At 36.4% G+C, this 19,039-nt stretch overlaps 1 protein-coding gene across 1 annotated transcript in view; it reads right to left on the bottom strand.

Annotated features, from left to right (window-relative positions):
• Positions 1–18,584, bottom strand: part of LOC136038254 (DENN domain-containing protein Crag-like) — a 150,499-nt gene extending 131,915 nt beyond the window's left edge. The window contains exons 1-2 of the mRNA XM_065721371.1: positions 18,443–18,584; positions 11,617–11,957 (exon numbers count right to left, since the gene is read on the bottom strand). Of these exons, the coding sequence (XP_065577443.1) occupies positions 11,617–11,815 (199 nt within the window). The 5' untranslated portion in view covers positions 11,816–11,957; positions 18,443–18,584. The remainder of the gene's footprint in view (positions 1–11,616; positions 11,958–18,442) is intronic.
• Positions 18,585–19,039: the final 455 nt, after the last annotated feature.

The following is a 19,039-nucleotide window of genomic DNA, read 5'->3' as shown; positions in this document are numbered from 1 at the left end:
AGCAGTCGAATGATACTTTCAAGCATTGATAATACTGTGATAATACTTTCAAGCATTTACGAGAAGAACTGCTACCTCTTCAGGAATATTAAGACCCCACTTCCTTCCCTTCCTGAAAGAAGCCATTAATCAGAGCAGAGCTCTTCCGTACTCTTTATAGACCCCGCAAAACCACTAAAACCCTTGTATATGACCTTTCAGCAATCATTTCTGCTGACTGGTCAAAAAGAAGATACAAGTTACTAGAACCATCAAAGTCTGATCAATTAAACAGCTTGATCTCTATTATGGATGATAGCACAATAAAATTTTGAGGTCCGAACATGAATTACGCGAAGTTTTTCCAATAGATTCGGATATGCAAAAAATATGTCACTAATAAAAATTATTAATTAATAAAGTTACATCTCAAAAAGGTATCTAACAGAAAAATTTAACTAAAAATTCCTCCTTGCCATCAGTTTTCAAATAAAAACATTACTCTCATTAAGATGGCAATCATCAAACCAATTTTTTTTTCCAACATCATCATTCTAGCAGTCCAAAACATTACAGCCGCTGAAGAATTATCAAACAAAAGTTTTTTAACAGCAAGTAAGGAGCGACATGAAAACTTAAAACGAACAGAAATTATTCCGTATATGAAAGGGATTCTCCCCTCCGCAACGCCCCGCTCTTTACCCTAAAGTTTGACTCTTTGTCACAACTCTACTTTTTAAAACAATAAAAACAAGAGCTAAGAGCTAATATGGAACTTGTGACGAGGTCGGAAGAGCCAAGAGCTCATATGGTATGAGCTCTAGTAAAATTCTAAGAATCAACAGATTGCTTTAAAAGGAAAATCAGAGGCTTAATGCCGGTCGGGATTTAAAATAAGAGCTCTGAGGCAAGAGAACCTTCTAAATATCAAAATTTATCAAGATCCGATCACCCACTCGTAAGTTAAATATACCTCAATTTTTCTAATTTTTCCTCTCCCTTCAGCCCCTTTGATGGTCGAATCGGGAAAACGACTTTATCAATCAATTTGTACAGCTCCCTGACACGCCTACCAATTTTCATCGTCCTAGCACATCCAGAAGCACCAAACTCGCCAAAGCACTGAACCCCACCACCCAACTCCCCCAAAGAGAGCGGATCCGATCCGGTTACGAAGCGTTTTCCAAGATTTTTCCCGGTTTCCCCCTCCAACTCCCCCAATGTCAACAGATCTGGTCGGGATTTGAAATAAGAGCTCATTTAGATCCGATCACTTCTTAGTAAGTTAAAAATACCTCATTTTTTCTAATTTTTCAGAAATAGGACCTCTGCATATTTTTCCCACCAAGTTTCATCCCAATCCCTCCATTCTTAGCGTTTTCCAAGATTTTAGGTCCCCCCTCCAACTCCTCCCAATGTCACCGGGTCCGGTCGGGATTTAAAATAACAGCTCTGAGACACTTCCAAACATCAAATGTCATAAAGATCCCATCACCCGTTCGTAAGTTTAAAACACTTCATTTTTTCTATTTTTTTCGAATTAACCGGCCCCCCAGTCCCCAGATGGTCAAATCGGGAAAACGACTATTTCTAATTTAATCTGGTCCGGTCCCAGATACGCCTGCCAAATTTCATCGACCTAGCTTACCTGGAAGTGCCTAAAGTAGCAAAACCGGGACACACCGACAAAATTTGCGATCGCTATATGTCACTTGGTTAATACCAAGTGCCGTAAAAACTTTAGCGTAAAGAGCGAGGCGTTGTGGAGGGGAGAATCCCTTACATAGCATTAGTGCTCTGTACGAGAATAACATTGCTGCGGTTAAGTTAGGAAATGAGGTCGGAGGGGAGAACCCCTTACATAGCATTAGTGCTCTGTACGAGAATAAAATTGCTGCGGTTAAGGTAGGAAATGAGGTCAGCAGCTGGTTTTGTATTAAATCAAGAGTTAAGGAGGGTTGTGTTTTATCGCCCTTTCTATAGATCATTTTGATGGATTTTGTATTAAGAAGCACAGAAAAGGCAATGGGAGACCACGGAATCAGATGGGGAGGAAAACTCTCCTGGACTTAGATTATGCTGATTATTTAAGCATCCTAGATGAAAGTGTGAGCAAAATGAATGAACTTTTAGAGGTTTTGCGAGTTCAGGGTGCTAGAATGGGTTTGAAGATAAATGTTAAGAAGACTAAGTCACTAAGGCTAGGAATAAGGCAAGATGAAAAGGTGACGTTGGGCAACGAAATGACTGACCAGGTGGGCCATGGATGACCATGGAGACCATGGAATCAAATGGGGAGGAAGAACGCTCCTGGACTTAGATTATGCTGATGATTTAAGCATATTAGATGAAATTGTGAGCAAAATGAATGAATTTTTAGAGGTTTTACGAGTTCAAGGTGCTAAAATAGGCTTGAAAATTAATCTTAAGAAGACCAAGTCACTAAGGCTAGGAATAAGTGAAGATGAACAGGTGACATTAGGTAAAGAAAAGATTGATCAGGTTGGGAGCTTCACTTACCTTGTTAGTATTATTAGTGAAGACGGTAGGAGCAGTGAAGATGTTAAAAGTACAATAGCCAAGGCTCAGGGTGTTGTTTCTTTTTACAGTTAAAAAAAAGTTTGGAAGAATAGGAAAATAAGTGTACAAATATTAGAATATTGGCAGCTACAGTGATGACAGTTGTCAAACATGGTTCTAAAGCATTGGCGCTCCAAAAAGAAGATGAAAATTTGCTAGATGTTTTCAAAAGAAATTGCCTACAGATTGTTCTTGGTACCCGGCTGACTGATCGTATTTCAAACAGTAGGCTATATGACAAGTGGGGTTCAATCCTACTTTCTAAGGATATAACAAGAGAAAGGGTGATGGCTGGGGGACGTTCTGTGGATGAAGGATTGCAGATTGCCAAACATTGTCCTTTTCGGCGAACCATCTAGGGCTAATCAGAAAGCAGGCCGTCCACGGTTGGGGTGGAAGGATGTCACAAAGAAATATTTGAAGGAAATAGGAACTTCCTGGGAGGGTTTAAAGAGGGAGGCTTTGGATAAATTGGGATGGAGGAGGAGCATGCGCAGCTGAGTTGGCCTCAGGTGACTTGGTGCAGGGGTGAGTTGTTAGTAGTAGTAGCTTATACAGTGCAGTCTTGAGGTTCCTTATTTCTTCACTTAACCAATCAGTTCTGACTTCTTCTCATACCTTTGTGTTTGTGATGATTTTAACACCCACGGGGTTCTCAGAGGCAGTTGAATAGCAGAGAGTGCTGGCAAGCATACCACCAATATGTGGAAGAACACACATATCCTACTTAAGCAAATATAAGATGTTGAAGAACACCAAATATATATTGAGTTTCAAGTTTTACCATTATCTCATATATGATGGCAAATATAAGAAAATTATGTCAAAGAACATATACATCCCACTGTGGGCACTCTCTCCAAATCTAGATGCCGAAAAAGTGGCAATTTCTCAATATTTGAAAAGAAAATTCCAAAGACAAGCCAACATTCTAGGCTATAAAAATTGATTATTGTGCTTTATCAATGTGACGCAGTGAAGCGGTGACGCAATGTGAAGCAGTGCAGCATCCTGCTTTGCTTGTACTTCTGTATCCTGCTTGTGCTTATATTATAACTGTGCTTATGTTACGCTGCCGTTTGTACCATGCTTGTGCTTTGCTAATATGTTGCTTTATTTTGTAGGAAACTTGGGCCATTAAATGCTATTAACAAAAATATTGCATAGCGTCAGAAGTGGAGTCTTACAAGTTACCATGAATGTTCAACAGCCTAATATAAATTGAGACTCTAGTTCCCTTGGGGTGGAATGAATCAATTTGAGCAATATGCATAAGTCATGTTTGCCGAACCTCTCTCTGGGAAAACTGAAAAATCTCTGTGCGCTTACCTTCTTACTTGGAGAGGAGAAAAGGCAGAGAAATCTTTGATAGCGCTTTTGATAGATAGCTTTGATAGCTATCTTTAAATAGTGCTTCTCCTAGCACAGCTTTAGAAATATGCTATCCTAAAGAAAAACTACTCTCTTTTCTAGATAAATTTTTCTTTTTTAAAAGCAGGACCAACTAGAATGCGAAAATGTGGAAAAGCACATTACTGACTTGATGACATTAGCATCACCTTGGCCTCCCGAGGAACCTGATGAGAAGATTCGTCATCAGAATGTCTGATGAATAAGAAAACAGGCAGTTAGGGAGAAACCCCTAGATGAGGGAATCCCTTAAATTTAAAAAATGTGCGAAAGATCTTAAGCCGAACTGGCCCAGCCATGTTGTTCTCACTGAAGTAACTCTATTGGCTTCTGTGACCTAAGTGAACAATTGTGTGTTATTTTATTAATATTAGCGATGGTTTTATTTGTTTTTAGTTTATTTTAGTTTTTAATTTTTTCATTTCTTATCTTTGTTTCTTCTGTGCTGAAGACGCCTCATTTACTTAAAGACGAAATGTCCGTGTCGTTTTAGTTTTTTATCTTTTCTCTCTACTGGTCACAGTCTCGTTTGTTGTTTTTCTCTCTTTGTTATTTTTAGTTTTTCTCTCTTTGTTATTTTTAGTCAGAAAATGCAGTAACAAAATGCCGAATTCACGAAACGACCCAGGCTCAGTTAGTCCTTCAGCACAATCCAAACCTATCAAAAAGGAAATAATCATAACTCACCCCAAAGTTACTTCCAAAGTCAGAGAGAAATCACAAGCAATACCCCAAGAAGTAAACAATGCTACTTCTGTGGTGAAGCATATTCAGGTAAACATGTTTGCCCAGCAGAAGAAAAAATTTGCTCCCATTCCAAAAAGCCAAATCATTTTGCCAAATTCTGTAGGAACAACATTGTGAGTTTGATACATGAAGAAATCCAAGAAACGGGCATACTCCCAGAAGAAGATATAGCATTCTTGTATGTTATAGATCAGAGGTATGAGAAGGTTGAAGTAATTACAACCCTCAAATAACCAACCAGCTTCCTGTTTGTGTCAAGCTAGATACAGGCGCCCAAGCTTAGGTCATTATTAAATCAAACTTTGATCAGCTCAATCCTAACCAAGAGCTCCTCCAGAACAGTTAGACTCAGAAGAAGATACAGCATTCTTGTATGTTATAGATCAGAGGTATGAGAAGGTTGAAGTAATTACAACCCTCATAATAACCAACCAGCTTCCTGTTTGTGTCAAGTTAGATACAGGTGCCCAAGCTTAAATCAAATTTTGATCAGCTCAATCCTAACCCAGAGCTCCACCAGAACAGTCAGACTCAACAACTATTATGGTGCCAAAATACCAGCTGTTAGAGCTTGCAATTTACCACGTAGCCACAAGTCCAGTAAAGCTATGATCCACGAGCTATATTTTTGACTCACGATCAACTCCCGTCATTGGCTACAGGTCAAGCATTTATCTGGAATTGATAAGCCTGATCCTCAATATTGACTTAAGCAAATCCAACAGCTACATATAAGATCAGTGCTAAACAGTCTTTCGTGATATTGGTTGTCTAGAGTGTGAATGCAGCGCTGAAGAGTGAAATTCTGCAGGAGCTGACATGTATGGAGAGGGGCGGTACTGAAAAGGTTACTGATTTCATAGATTGGGTCAATTCAATGATAATGGTTAAAAAAATAGATGTAAGTGTATGATTATGCATAGATCCAGCAGACTTAAACAAAAGCATAAAGCGCCCTTACTACCAAAACCAGCACTAAAAGATGTAGTACTAGAACTTCATGGTGCTACCGTATTTAGCAAAATGGATGCACAATCTGGGTATTGGTCACTTCTGAAAGTGCATTTTGCATGATGACACTCAGCACCATGTATGGTAGATATCTATTTCTGAGAATGCCACTTGGCATAATTTCAGCAATAGACCAAGCCAAAACATCAGCCAAAGCCAAAAACCCAGGAAAACAATCCCAAAACGCACTCCAAAATTATGGTTAAATGAGTGCCAAAATAAATGGAGAACAAAAAAGGCAGCAAGGAGAACATATCGAAAAAAATCCCCCTCCTGCTACGTAATTAAATAAATTACAAGCTGAGGCGAATCGCAAGAAGGCTGCAATAAATGCTAAATATATTATTGTAATAACTGTGTAAATAGTCTACCCAGAGAAACATGTGAGCTAATCATACATAAACTCATAAGCCATATCTGTGGAAAAAACATCTCCCAACCCACTCCAGTATGAGCAATTATATAATAATACCCATTATGATAATGATAAGGCAAACTTATTTGCAACTCTTTTCTCCGATAAGCTAACATTGAATAATAATAACAACACCCAATTTCCATAAATCCCATGCATCAACATTGCCCAGACTCAGAGTATATAACCCACCCATTCGCAGTTCATGAAATGAATAATGTAATACAACACATTAGGGCTAAGGCTACTAATAGCTATGATAACATAGACCCCACATTGATAAAAAATCTCACCCCTTCTTATAACCAGGAACTCCTATATTGCCATAATCATGCATGGGCTACATCCACATTCCCCAATTTTTGGAAATGTTTGTCCCTCCCACCAATCTTAAAAAGTTTACCCAGTTTATGATCCTGAGTCTTAAAGGCTTAGGATGATTACTACAGTGCTGGGAAAAGTTAAGGAGAAAATGATTTACAACTGACTCCTTTGGTTTGTTGAGAAGAATAATACAATATCTCATACTCAAACTAGTTTCAAGAAACACTACTCCTCGACAGATGCTTTTATCTTGTTAGTAAATGCTGTAAATGAATCTCTATCTAAAAATAATGTCCTAGTTGCTGCATTCCTAGGTTTTGAAGGGACAATGCGAACCACCAGATATTTTTAGCCAAACTTGCAAATCTTTGATTACCTCCAAAGTTATTATCCTTCATAAAATTTTTCATTGAAAATTGAACTTTCATTGTTTGTGTAGTTCAGCCTCCTTGCCCACACCTATAATGACCAAAGGTCTTCCCTAGGGAAGACCTAATTAAATGCAATAATCGTGGCATCAATGCACCTTATAAATAATCAACCTTTGATTACCAATTTATAAAGTATTATAGTTTATTCTGACTCTTTGTCAAGGGTAAAGCTGCTATATCAGCTTCTCAGTATAGGATGGATATAGACACATTATATTGTCTAGCATTATTAATACTCTTGCTTCAAGAGGCATAAGAACATACCTTCAGTATATTATAAGCCACTTGGGTATAACTGGTAACCATTAGGCAGAAGCAATTGTAAAAAAATGCTCAACATATTGACCAGCCAAGTGGGAGACCACTCCCCATTAAAAACATATATCGCTGGAGGTTATCAGAGGTAATGTCAAACAAGAATAAACCAAATTTATCTCCCTTCCCCAATAAGCATCTTCCTAAAATTTATCATAAAATTTGGTCTTGCTCAAATGGGCTAAATTTTCGGGCATTTTTGTATCAGTTTCCTAATTCAAGTGGCTCAATTCCCTCATCCTCTCTTTGCAGACATTGCAATGTAAAAAATGCTACATAAAAATGAAACAATTGACCATTGCCTATTTGAGTGTAATATGATGATGTCTGCAAAGTATACCGTGTAATGTAAACTGTTAAAGTGCTTCAAACACCACACAATCTCACTATCAGCTAAGAGTCTAGCTGACCATACCTGCACACAGGCACAGAACTCAATGTATATCCTCTGATACTCCAACTCATAGAATCAAAAGATTTACTTCAAGATATATAAGCAAATTCCAGATAAATAAAAAGCAACCAATACAGTAACTCATTTCAACTCACAGAGTGGGTCAAAAGGAAAAGAGCTGAAGAGTCTCAGTTGAAAAGCCCATGTTTGCTGAAACAAATAAAGAAGAACTGCAGAAGGGAGTGATCTTCAATAATGAAAAATACCAGTTTGATCCTAGCAATGTCTGTTACCTTGGACATATACATATCATTTTTTTTTTTTTAATATAAATAACAAAACAAAGCAAATGGCCCGAAGCAAAGCTTGTTTGGACTTACAACCCCAATACACATACAAATAAAAACTATACGAAAAAGAAGAAGAAAATAAAAAGAAAAGAAAAGAAAGGAAAAAGAAAAAAAATTCAATTACCCTGCATTTCAACTGAAACGGAATTACACTTCAAAAGAGACAAAACAAAAAGAAACTAAAACCATTTGACCAGTATTGCCAAAAACAAAACCAACTTCTTGGCTGCATTTGAGGTCCACTCAACTATCAAACCATAAATATTAAGACAAAATAGCTTTAATTCCCGCCGAAATTCAAGAAAATTATCCATGTTTCTCAAAGTCGTAGGTAAACAATTCCATGCATGGGGTCCTAGATGCCGAATAGAAAATTGAGATCTATGGGTAAAAGCAAGCGGACGAAAAGTGGACAGGTAAAAGCATTGGAGCAGAAGGCATGAAACATTATTCAGAAAAAATAAAAGCTATCAATCAAATGCCCAGTCCTTAGATCCAAGAAGAGCTCCTTGCCCTCTTGTGAATGATGAATTACCTGGGAAAGTACATACCTAACTCGTCCACTCAGACACATTCAGTTGGGGCCACGATCATGACAAAGTTCAGTCTGAACTGAAATCTTCTATTGTCTCAAATACATCATTCTCTGACTATTTTAGTAAAAATAGACCTTGCCTTAAATTGCACGTCCAGCAAGATGTGGTGATGTTGGACTTCCTGTAGAAAATCTTGCTGGTATGTTTCTGGGTTATTATCTGACATACCAGTACAGCCTCCATTCAGCACTGGCCCAGTCTTGATTGACTACTTTATTGAAGGCTTTTAGGGTTTGAGACTGGTTCGTGGCTTCAGATAGGCTGTTCCAGAGCAGGACAGAACATACTAAGAAGAACTGTTTGCACTCTTGTTTGATACAATGGGTGGCCTGCAGGTTCTTGGTGTGTCCTCTTGCGGTGGTTGAGAGGAATGGGGAAAATAGACTTAATAGGTCATTTTCTAGCAGCTTAAAAGTTGTTATTATAGAATTGAAAGTTGATGGCTTGGGTCATGGCTTGGGAACTCATCTTTACTGTAGTAGGGAAGTTGCTGCGTATGCATCTCAAGCACTGAATAAGACTGAACAAAAGTATTTGAAACTTGTAAAATAGCTTTATGCAATTGTCCATGGCTGAAAGCATTTTCACCATTACTTGTATGGAAGACATGTAAGTGTCATTACTGATCATCAACCGCTGGAAATTATTGTTACCAATCTGATCTACAAGCTCCCCCCCCCCTTGAGTTCAGAGACTCACGTTGTAGTTTGAGCCTTATGATCTTCACCTGCAATTGTGTCCTGAATCAGAATTTCCTGTTGCTGATGCCCTTTCGAGGCTGCACTTACGTACCACAAATGACAAACTGCAGAAGCAAATAGATGTATATGTACACCAAATCATCAAACACATATGAGTGAGTAACAACAAGTTGGCAGCTGAAACTTGCTGAATCAAGCAGCTGAATCAAGCTGAAACTTGCAGCTGAATGCTGCTCTCAAGGCCATAGAGTTTGGATGGCTAAGCTGCAGAAAAATGTGCCAGTAAAGCATAGTCAAATATTGGAGCATTGAGGACAAACTTTCAGCTGAAAATGAAATTGTCTTTAAAGGAGACATAATTGTAATACCCCACTACAACCTGAAATCCTAAAACAATTGCATGCAGCACACCTGAGTGAGGAGAAAACAATCCAATGTGCAAGCATGCTAGTATACATGGCGGATCTGAATTTTGACATTGAGGGGTATGTTTAGAGATGCAGAAAGTGTGCTAAGAATATGACTTCAAATCAGAATAAGCCTTTAATCAACCATTCCATCCCACCTCTTCCCTAGCACAAGGTTACATATGACCTTTTCAAGTGGTTTCTTGATAACTTCAGATAATCATAGCTGTTTTTAAGCTGACAAGTTGAGCAGCTTATCTTCAAATACAGTAATTGGTAAACTGAAAACTCATTTTGCTAGATACAGAATACCATTGATATTAATATCAAATAACAACCTGCAGTACCCCTCAGCAGAATTCCAAAAATTTGCGGAAGACTGGAGCTTCACTCACATCAAATCCCGTCCAATCTACCCACAGTCAAATAGCCTAATTAAGAAAGCAATGCAGACTGCTAAGAGCCTGATGACAAAGGCATCTGAAAATGGTGACGACCCCTGCCTGGGATAACTGGACTATAGGAATATACCTTTAGACAGCCTTGTTTCCCCTGCACAACTCCTTGTGAGTCAGCAGCTACAATCAACACTACCATGCATGGTCAATCACCTACAGAAGAAAGTAATACCTGCTGAAGTATTTCTTAGTCATGAGAGGTGTCAACAGCGAAAGCACCATTATGATAATATTTGGGATTACTGGACTGTAGGAATGTGCCTTTAGACAGCCTTGCTTCCCCTGCACAACTCCTTATGAGTCAGCAGTTACAACCAATACTACCATCAGAAACCATTTATTGAAAGACAACTTTCATAGTTGTAGATAAAAATCACAAACTAGATGTTGCTGTCATTTACAAACCTAGTCCTAAGGCATTTTGTTACAGGCACTGGTAAAAAAACCCAGCACAGATGAATTGCTAAATCAGTTAGTTCTAAAAGGCACTGGCACTAATTTGTCCTTCTTTCTGGTCTTAACTACTGAGTTGGCAACAGGAGGTAGAAAATGTCAGTGCTTGGGGGTAGCAAGGAGAAATTGCCTTAAATGCATTATAAACTGAAACCTGTGATCTCTAAGAGTTTCAATCTTTAAAGACTCAAGAGCAGGCTTATAATCTTCAAATTTTTCTCTAAAGATTATTTAACTGCTCTTTTTTGGACTCCTTCAACATCATCCCTTAGACATTCAATATTATGAATCTGAGGCCCAAAACAATCATCAGCATCAATCATCAATCATTGTATTAATACTAAAACACTATTACAAACATAAAAAAGTTATTTGGTCCAAGAAGCTTTGCTTGTTTTGGGCCATAAAATATAATAATAGAGCACTAAAAGAACAAGACATGCGTATTCTAATATGAGACAAATGTATGTTAGATATGATGTTTTCAGATGATTTACTGGGACACCCAAGCAGTGCATTGAAACCAAAGAACATAGTGCACATTTGCCTTTCTGGACTAGCCCTTGAACATGAGCAGTAAATGAACAATTGGTACTGAAAATTACTCCCAGAAATGTAACTGACAATACAAGTGGAAACCTGGGAGCTGGGCAAACAAGATCTTGTTCCAGCAGACTAAATCTTTAGATTTTGGTTTTCCTTTTGTTGATGTGCAAACTATTTGTACTACATTCTTGTTTGAATTCAGTTAAAAGATCAGGGATGAATTGGGGCATAGCTTGGGTTGTATCTACTGTGAACTTAAGAAGTGCAGATATATTGTCTATGTATTTGAATCAATCATCCATGTTGGCCATAACATAATTAATTACTGCAAAGGAAAGTAGAGTGGCTTATTTGGTGCTTTGAGTGGCTCCACATGTAATCTCTTCCTAGTCAGAGTTGAAATCGTGTCACTATTTTCCTGCTTAGTTGGGGGGGGGGTAGCATGCTTATAGCATATGAAATAAGCCTGAAAGACAAGTCATATAAAATAAAAACTCACCAGATGGGGTATATTCTATACATCCATATCCAGGAGGAATACCCTCTCCAAGAGCAGGGAATATGACACAAATATCCGTAATAGGTACATGATCATGAGCCTTTATAGTACTCCCCTCAAAAGATATTTCCTTCACTGGTTCCTTTTTGTCACCTAAACCAGCAATCACAAAGTAATCAGCTATTCTGGTGTCACTCATTGTACTGAGTATTTAAGTATTTAGAAACAAATTTATTCACTATTCATATATTTACACATATTCCATTCACAGATTTGGATCTGATTCACTGGCAAAGGTACCTGTCTTCACACACTGTACATCTTATCCTTTGACTGTTGACCTGGAAGGGAAATTTTAAACTATGGGTTTTTTTGTATACACACTTAGCCTAATTTTGGAGAATGTGGCAAAGAAAGAAGCCTATAAAAAACAGTTGAGTATTTTACAGTCCTTGTCTTCTTATTCAATTTAATTTCTTTACTGACAGAAAAAACTACTAATACCCCATCCCCAACAGAAAGATACAAAACACACTTGTAGTGGAATGTTTATATACAATTGAACATATTTCTAATGATTAGCTAGCAACAAAAATGAATACAAAAAAGACAATAACAAATATCTCACTAACTTATTTTACAATAAAAAAAAAACTATCAAGTAATATGAACCATTAACTGTAAACTTAAAGTTTTTTATTTCTTTGCTTGATAGAAGCTGAACACACCACTGAATTTGCCTTTAAGCACTGACTCCAAATATACTAATTACTACCTCACAAATCCATCCAGCCCCCATCTAATAGGGCAAAATGAAAACTTTGCTTAATTTACACTCCCCCCCCCCGCAAAAAAGGGGGGATAAACTTGCAAGTGCAGCAATTAGTATATTTGGAATCATCAGTATTGAAAGGTGCATTGACCTTTCAATACTGACAAAGTAGCCAAAAAATGTCAATTCATCCAATTACCTAATAGATACCTTTTCAATTTACTTTTAAATATTCCCAAGTTCTCAACTACCTTATTCCTCTAAATAAAGACCCACAAAATCTGCTAGAAAAGCTAGTTAGGGTTCCACCTCTATGTGTAGTGACAAAATTACTAGCAAAAGAAGTGTCATAACAATGGAACACTCTAATATCTATAAATAATCATTAAAGATAGCACCCAGGGCTTGAGCAGTTCCAGGATTGGTATAAAGAAAACTTATGACTTGTAATCATATACCATCCCTACATTAACAACTTTTAATTAATTGCTTGTAAACATCCACAGGTGAGTCTGAACTTCTCTAAAATATTTGCAGAAATTCATCTATATAACCATATGGATGAATCAAAGCATAATAAAGAAATAATAAAACTCTTGAATGTTGCATTGCATCAAGACCCTCAGCAACTTTTGTTGTGAGAAAATTGTTTCCATGAAAGATTAAAATCAATGCAAAATAAAAGTAACAGATATCCTTTTTCTCAGACATAATTCTACCTGTATTATCATAGAGCCTCACTACTTTAGAATATGCAATAAAACTAAGAACTGGCAAAACACAGAAAGTTCTCATTATACCATTCACTTACTAAACAAGACTTTCTAAGCAATGGTTCAAAAATGTAACCAGGGTGTCACCAGCATATGACACTTGGCAACAATCTGGAAGAAACAATCTCTATGTAGATAAGGTAGAGAAGTGAATCAAAGACCAGTCCCTGCATAATATCACAAAATATTCAAAATGGTAAGACAAATTTAGTCAATCATAATTGTAATAGACTCATATGCATATAACTTTCAAATCACATTAAACTGGTATCTTTAATGCTTAGACATCAAGTATATTCAAAACATTCGAAAATATATTCTGCTGAATGCTTTCATAAAATGAAAAACACATTCAGAAATTTCACCCTTTCAAAATAACTATTTATGCAATCGCCAAAATAAATGACAGCCCAAGTAGTTGAATGGCCTTTGCAAAATAAAGCATTGTTATAGTCAGCATGAAATTTACATTAGGATAATAATCTTTACAATGATAATTCTCCTCTCCATAATTTCGAACAGAAAATTGTTAACAAAAACGTAAAAGATATAATTTCTTGGTATAAATTTAGCCCCTTCAACTATAAAAGAAAAGTGTAGATAAATATTTAAATTTTTCATAAAAGGTATTCTCAACTTTCAGAATTATCACTAACCCCCTCCCCCTACAAAACAGTATTATTTGGACACTGCTTGAAACCAAAGTGTCACAAAATAATTAATGGTCAACAACTATTAAATATTTCTGCTTCCAACAGCCTAGTAGTATATAGTAGTATATATAGTTGTATATAGCTGATAGCTGGTGAGATTTTCAGTCAAATCAGCCACTCTGGACTTGTTCAACACTGGATTTGGCAAAGATTGGGCTAGTCCTGACTGAAAGCTAAGCTAGGACTTTTCTAAAATTAAAGTTGATATATAATTACAAGCAAGAAATCAGCAGGATGTAATGACCTTAACTTGCTGGCAATGCAATTTGGTAAAGGTATAGCACAAAGCAATAATCAGACAGAAAAAAAAGAAACACAAAATCAATATCCCTATTCAATGCTTCTTAAGATCTAATAACTGTTGCTGTCAAAATTTAATCCTTGCTCCCTTAATGAGGTCAGATGTAGCCTTAGGCTATGTGCAAAAGTTTAGGTTTGAAATTGTTTGTATCTAACATTTGGCTTGTATTGCCAAAATAAACAACTTGGGTAAAGTTTTAGCAGAGGGGCTAGAACATTTTAGCAGACAGGGTACTAGAGTATATATAAACCTAATAGCTAATAACTCTGCCATACTTTTTATTGTAAGATTATGGGTACTTCTACTACTACAAGGCCATTTCAACCTTAGGGCCTCTAATGCCCATTAGTTGGTAGACACCTCAAGCCTATTCTAGAGAACTAAAACCTTTGTCTGGGATACATCACACAACCTTTAATTCTAGTTGATACTTTGAATTTAAATTCATTGAGAGATTGGCCTATATTCCTGTTTTGAATTACAAATGGACAATAAAATATATTCACAATATAATAATAGGTAAGTGGCAGAGTTATTTGAATAAAAGTTACAAGAATGAATCCAGTGTCTAAAATGTATCTTGGGAAGGCATCATTGAGCTACTACCTTTGCCCTTTCCTCATTTCTACAGCTTAGAAGAATGCATAGATGGCAGGTCTAAAAATATCTACAATTTTGACAAAAATGTTTTACCTTAGTTTTGAATTTTCAGTCTCTTTCCCCAAAATTTAAGAAATATTTCAAATCTTTAAACATTATAAATCAATATTGAGAAAAGGTATTGCTCCTAAAATGCTTTTTTGTGTCATTTGTGCAGTAGGGTAAGACACTGAGTTGTTGCATACCTAATTATCACTTCAACAGTTAGTCTAAATCACTGTAAAATATTAACTATATTGCCTAAAAAGTGGATTGTTTCACCATTAAGGTTTTTGTGATTTCTTTATTAAGTATGTGATAAGTTTGAATGTTTTGGCTATACACTATTCAAACACTTATAAATGCACATATAGTTGACTATGGAGCTAAATCATGGACACAAACACTGGCATCACTTTGTTTCCAAGATCTAGAAAAATGCCTTTTTTGGTATTTTTCATATGAAAAATGGCTTTATCAAGGTACTTTGTTTGAAAAATGAAACTGTGTGACATAGAGGCCAGCAGCCCCCCTCCCCCTGTGAAACTCAGGACCAAATCCCTCATTCATTCCCTTTAGAAAATTCCAAAATAAAAATCTTTTAAATGTCTAAAGGTTGTAAACTTAAAATTCATCATTCCATAGGGTTTGTGCTTTTTGGCACAAGTTTTACAGCAAGCAGAAAATGTTACTTTTTAAATTATCAAATTAGAATGAAAAAATGTAAATTTTGAATAAGCCAATTAGAATCAAACTTTTATTACTGGTGTGGTCAACAAACCAAAGGAGAAAATCCTTGTTATAAAAATAACTCTTTTGAGAGGAGGCTAGACTATATGCTATGTTTTAAAAATAACAGTGGCATTGCAACATTTTTGAGGTCAACCTACCCAGTTCTTGATTTAGAAATCCTGGTTTTATTCTGGATATAAGGTAACCCTGGAAGCCAGGGTAGGCAGTTCAATTCTGGCATTGATGTATGCCATGCAATGCTAGTATGTGAGTGTGTAAATAAAATTATTGTCTAGTAATCGTTTTTTGTATAGGAACCAAGGCATCAGGTACAGTTCCTACAGTCTTGTGGAATGCTTCCAAGGGTATCTATACAACTTAGGAGATGCAAACATTACTGTGATGATTCCATCTCCAAGATCATAGGGGATTATTTAGAGAGCCCTCTTATTCTATGTCCCTTACCTACTTAGCTCCCATGTCTAGATTTGAATATCCTGTATCTCATATTGATATTAAGCTACCAAGACTCAAGAAAAGCCCCAGTTACCTCATAGAAATAAACTCCCAGCAATCCTCTTTTGAACAACCTCCTGCAACCCATCTACAATAAGAAAACCCCCATATCAACTGCCCCTACCTCTAGATATTGAAAAATACTTCATTTTCCCCCTTACTAATTTCCAGTAATTGGAGCCACTGGATACACTCTGAGCATACACTTAGAAAATGAGCCAAACATGAAATGGGAGCATAGTCAGAACAAAGTAGCCTATTTAAATTAAAGACAGACTCTATCATGGTTATATATATTCTAAGTCAGTTGCTGTAAAACAGAATAGTTATATTTAAATAGGCCAGGATAAAGGGGTAACTTTAAGTTTAAATGTTCAGAAAACTTCCTAAATTGTGGTCAACCTATATTGACTAGCCCTGTCCTATCCATCAGTTAATCTGTACTAGCCTATCTATATCATATTCAAGATAATGAAGTTTCTGTTAATGTTTACAAAAGGGCACATTTTAATTGAAATATTTGTACAAGATTATGCTCTGTTCAACTACTGTGGGTATTACTCTACATCTATTCCAAAAGATTTCAGTTTTATTGCATAAAAATTCCAAAAGGTTGATTTTAGAGGGGAAATTACTGGACAAATTACATCAAGATATCTTCTTGGTGGGTGATTGAGCTTCTAGATTCATTCCTGGGAGTTTTGTTCAGTATCCTCAATTACTCTTCAAGATAGACAACAGTCCTTTATCAACAATTTTACTCCAATTTGAAAAAAACTTGCAAAACGGATGTTCTGCTTAAGTATAGTACAAGTGTTTTAAGCTTCAAAACTTTGATCAATCCTAATTTATGATGTTTTGAAGGTCTTGCAATAGCCTAAATTTAGAAAAAAAACACTGCTCAAATAACAGGAATTGCATTCTTGGAACTAAAATCAGGAAAAAAGAAACTGATAACTGAAAATTAAAGCAAAAGATTGTTTTGTCACTATTTCAACAGGTTCAAGCAAATCTGTCAAGCAGACAAATTTCTAAGACTTAGAAGGGTAAAATTCTAGTCAATTGACTTCTTGCCATCTCAGAAGGGGTTTTGGTTAGGAAAATGAAACTTTCAGGGATAAATCTACAGGCTAAAGTATGTCCCAGGAAGGTATTTTAAAGTACCCATCTCCACTCCTTCTCCCTCTAGAGGGCCCTGAAATTTGCCTACATGACAGGTCTATACCTATTGAAATTTTGACAAAACAACATTTTACCTTAATTTTCAGTTACCAGTTGCTTTTTCTCTGCCTTTTGTTCTGAAAATGCAATTCCTGTTATTTGAATAGAATTTGGAGCCATATCAATTTTTTTTTTCAAAATTTAAGAAATGTATTTGCATATCTTTAAAACCTTATAAAATGAAATTGAGCAAAGTTATGATGCTGAAAACAATTTTGTTGTACTTCAATTAAGCAGAAGATATATTTTGCAACCATTTCACTTTTATAACACACATATTTTTAAAGGTCATCAAAGGTCAAGGCCCTCTAGAGGGAAAAGGAGTGGAGGTAGTTGCTTCAAAATACCTTCCCAGGACATACTTTAGTCTGTAGATTCATCCCTGAGAGTTTCATTTTCCTAACCTAAACCCTTTCTGATATAGCATGAAGTCAATTAACTAGAATTTTACCCTTAGAAGCCAGAAGAGGGTTAACATGTAAACTTGGCAATACCTTCCCAGAGTAGGCTATGTTTCTGTCCTTGGATCTTTGGTTAGCAGCATGAATAAATTTCTATACAAAGAAATATTACATTGTTTGAAGCTACCAGTAAAGATATACCAAAGAAAAAGGGGTACACCCCTCCTGGTCTCTTTGCACAGCCCTTGCATTCTGGTACTAGAGGACAATCAATGAAGCTCCCTATCCAGCATGCTACAAGTAGACATAGAAGTAATTTCTTTAGCCAAAGAGTCATCAATCTGTGGAATCAACTGGCATGTTCAAGTCCCACTTTTATAAGAAATAGCTCTGCCAGGAGTTTCTTTACAATTGGGAAGCTGCAAAGTCCTCCACAAGAATCTAGATCAACAGCCACAACCTATACCAAACGAATTTTTTTCATCCCTAGAGCATCAGACGAATGGAAAATTCTTATATTGCTACAAGCTGTAATTTAAGGTAAATTGAAAAGTTTTATTTTCCTAGCCTAACCCCTTTCCAAGGATAGCAAAAGTAGCTAAACTAGAATTTTACCTAATATTTTTCTGTTTTATTCTTCTATAAACACCTGTTTCAACCATTGTTTTGCTATAGCCTACAGGTTTGAAGTGGGGTGCAGTCCAACCTGTTCTCTATGTCATTGGGGCTCCACAGCACAAATTTTAAAATAAACTCACCTTTCCCTAATGATAATCCCAGATAAACGGAAACACTTCTTGAAAGGTAAGAAGCCACAAAAAGTTTTTATTAACCTATCTTTATTTTTAAACCATAGCTTTAATCAATCTGAATCTAAATCCAAATTGTTGCTGGTGTAATGCCAAAGCTGAAACACTGTTGCCTTCACTTCACTACAGTAGAAATGAAAGCTTTGAGATAGACAAAGAAATGAGCAAAATTACATTTGTCCTGTCCAAAAATTCAATAAATGCAGGCGTGTATGTTTCTCTAAGGTATGTTTCACAGGGCATAGTTTTAGTCGCAGTTGTAACTACGACTTGGAGAAAACTTCCCGTTTACATCGGTCTTAGAGTCTGAGTCATGGGTGTAATAATAGTTGAATCTGGATCAACTTATCAGCAACTGAGACGAGACTCAGACTTAGCTATTTTACTTTTAATCTCTTCACTGCTCCCACCGTCTTTGCTAATAATATTACCAAGGTGAGTGAAGCTATCCAGCTGATCAGTCTTTTCGTTACCCAACGTCACCTTTTCATTTTCAATTAATTCTAAACTTAGTGGCTTAGTTGTCTTAACATTAATTTAAGACAA

Source organism: Artemia franciscana, chromosome 17, assembly GCF_032884065.1.
Source record: "Artemia franciscana chromosome 17, ASM3288406v1, whole genome shotgun sequence".
NCBI lineage: Eukaryota > Metazoa > Arthropoda > Branchiopoda > Anostraca > Artemiidae > Artemia > Artemia franciscana.
This window is presented reverse-complemented; position numbering and strand designations above follow the sequence as displayed.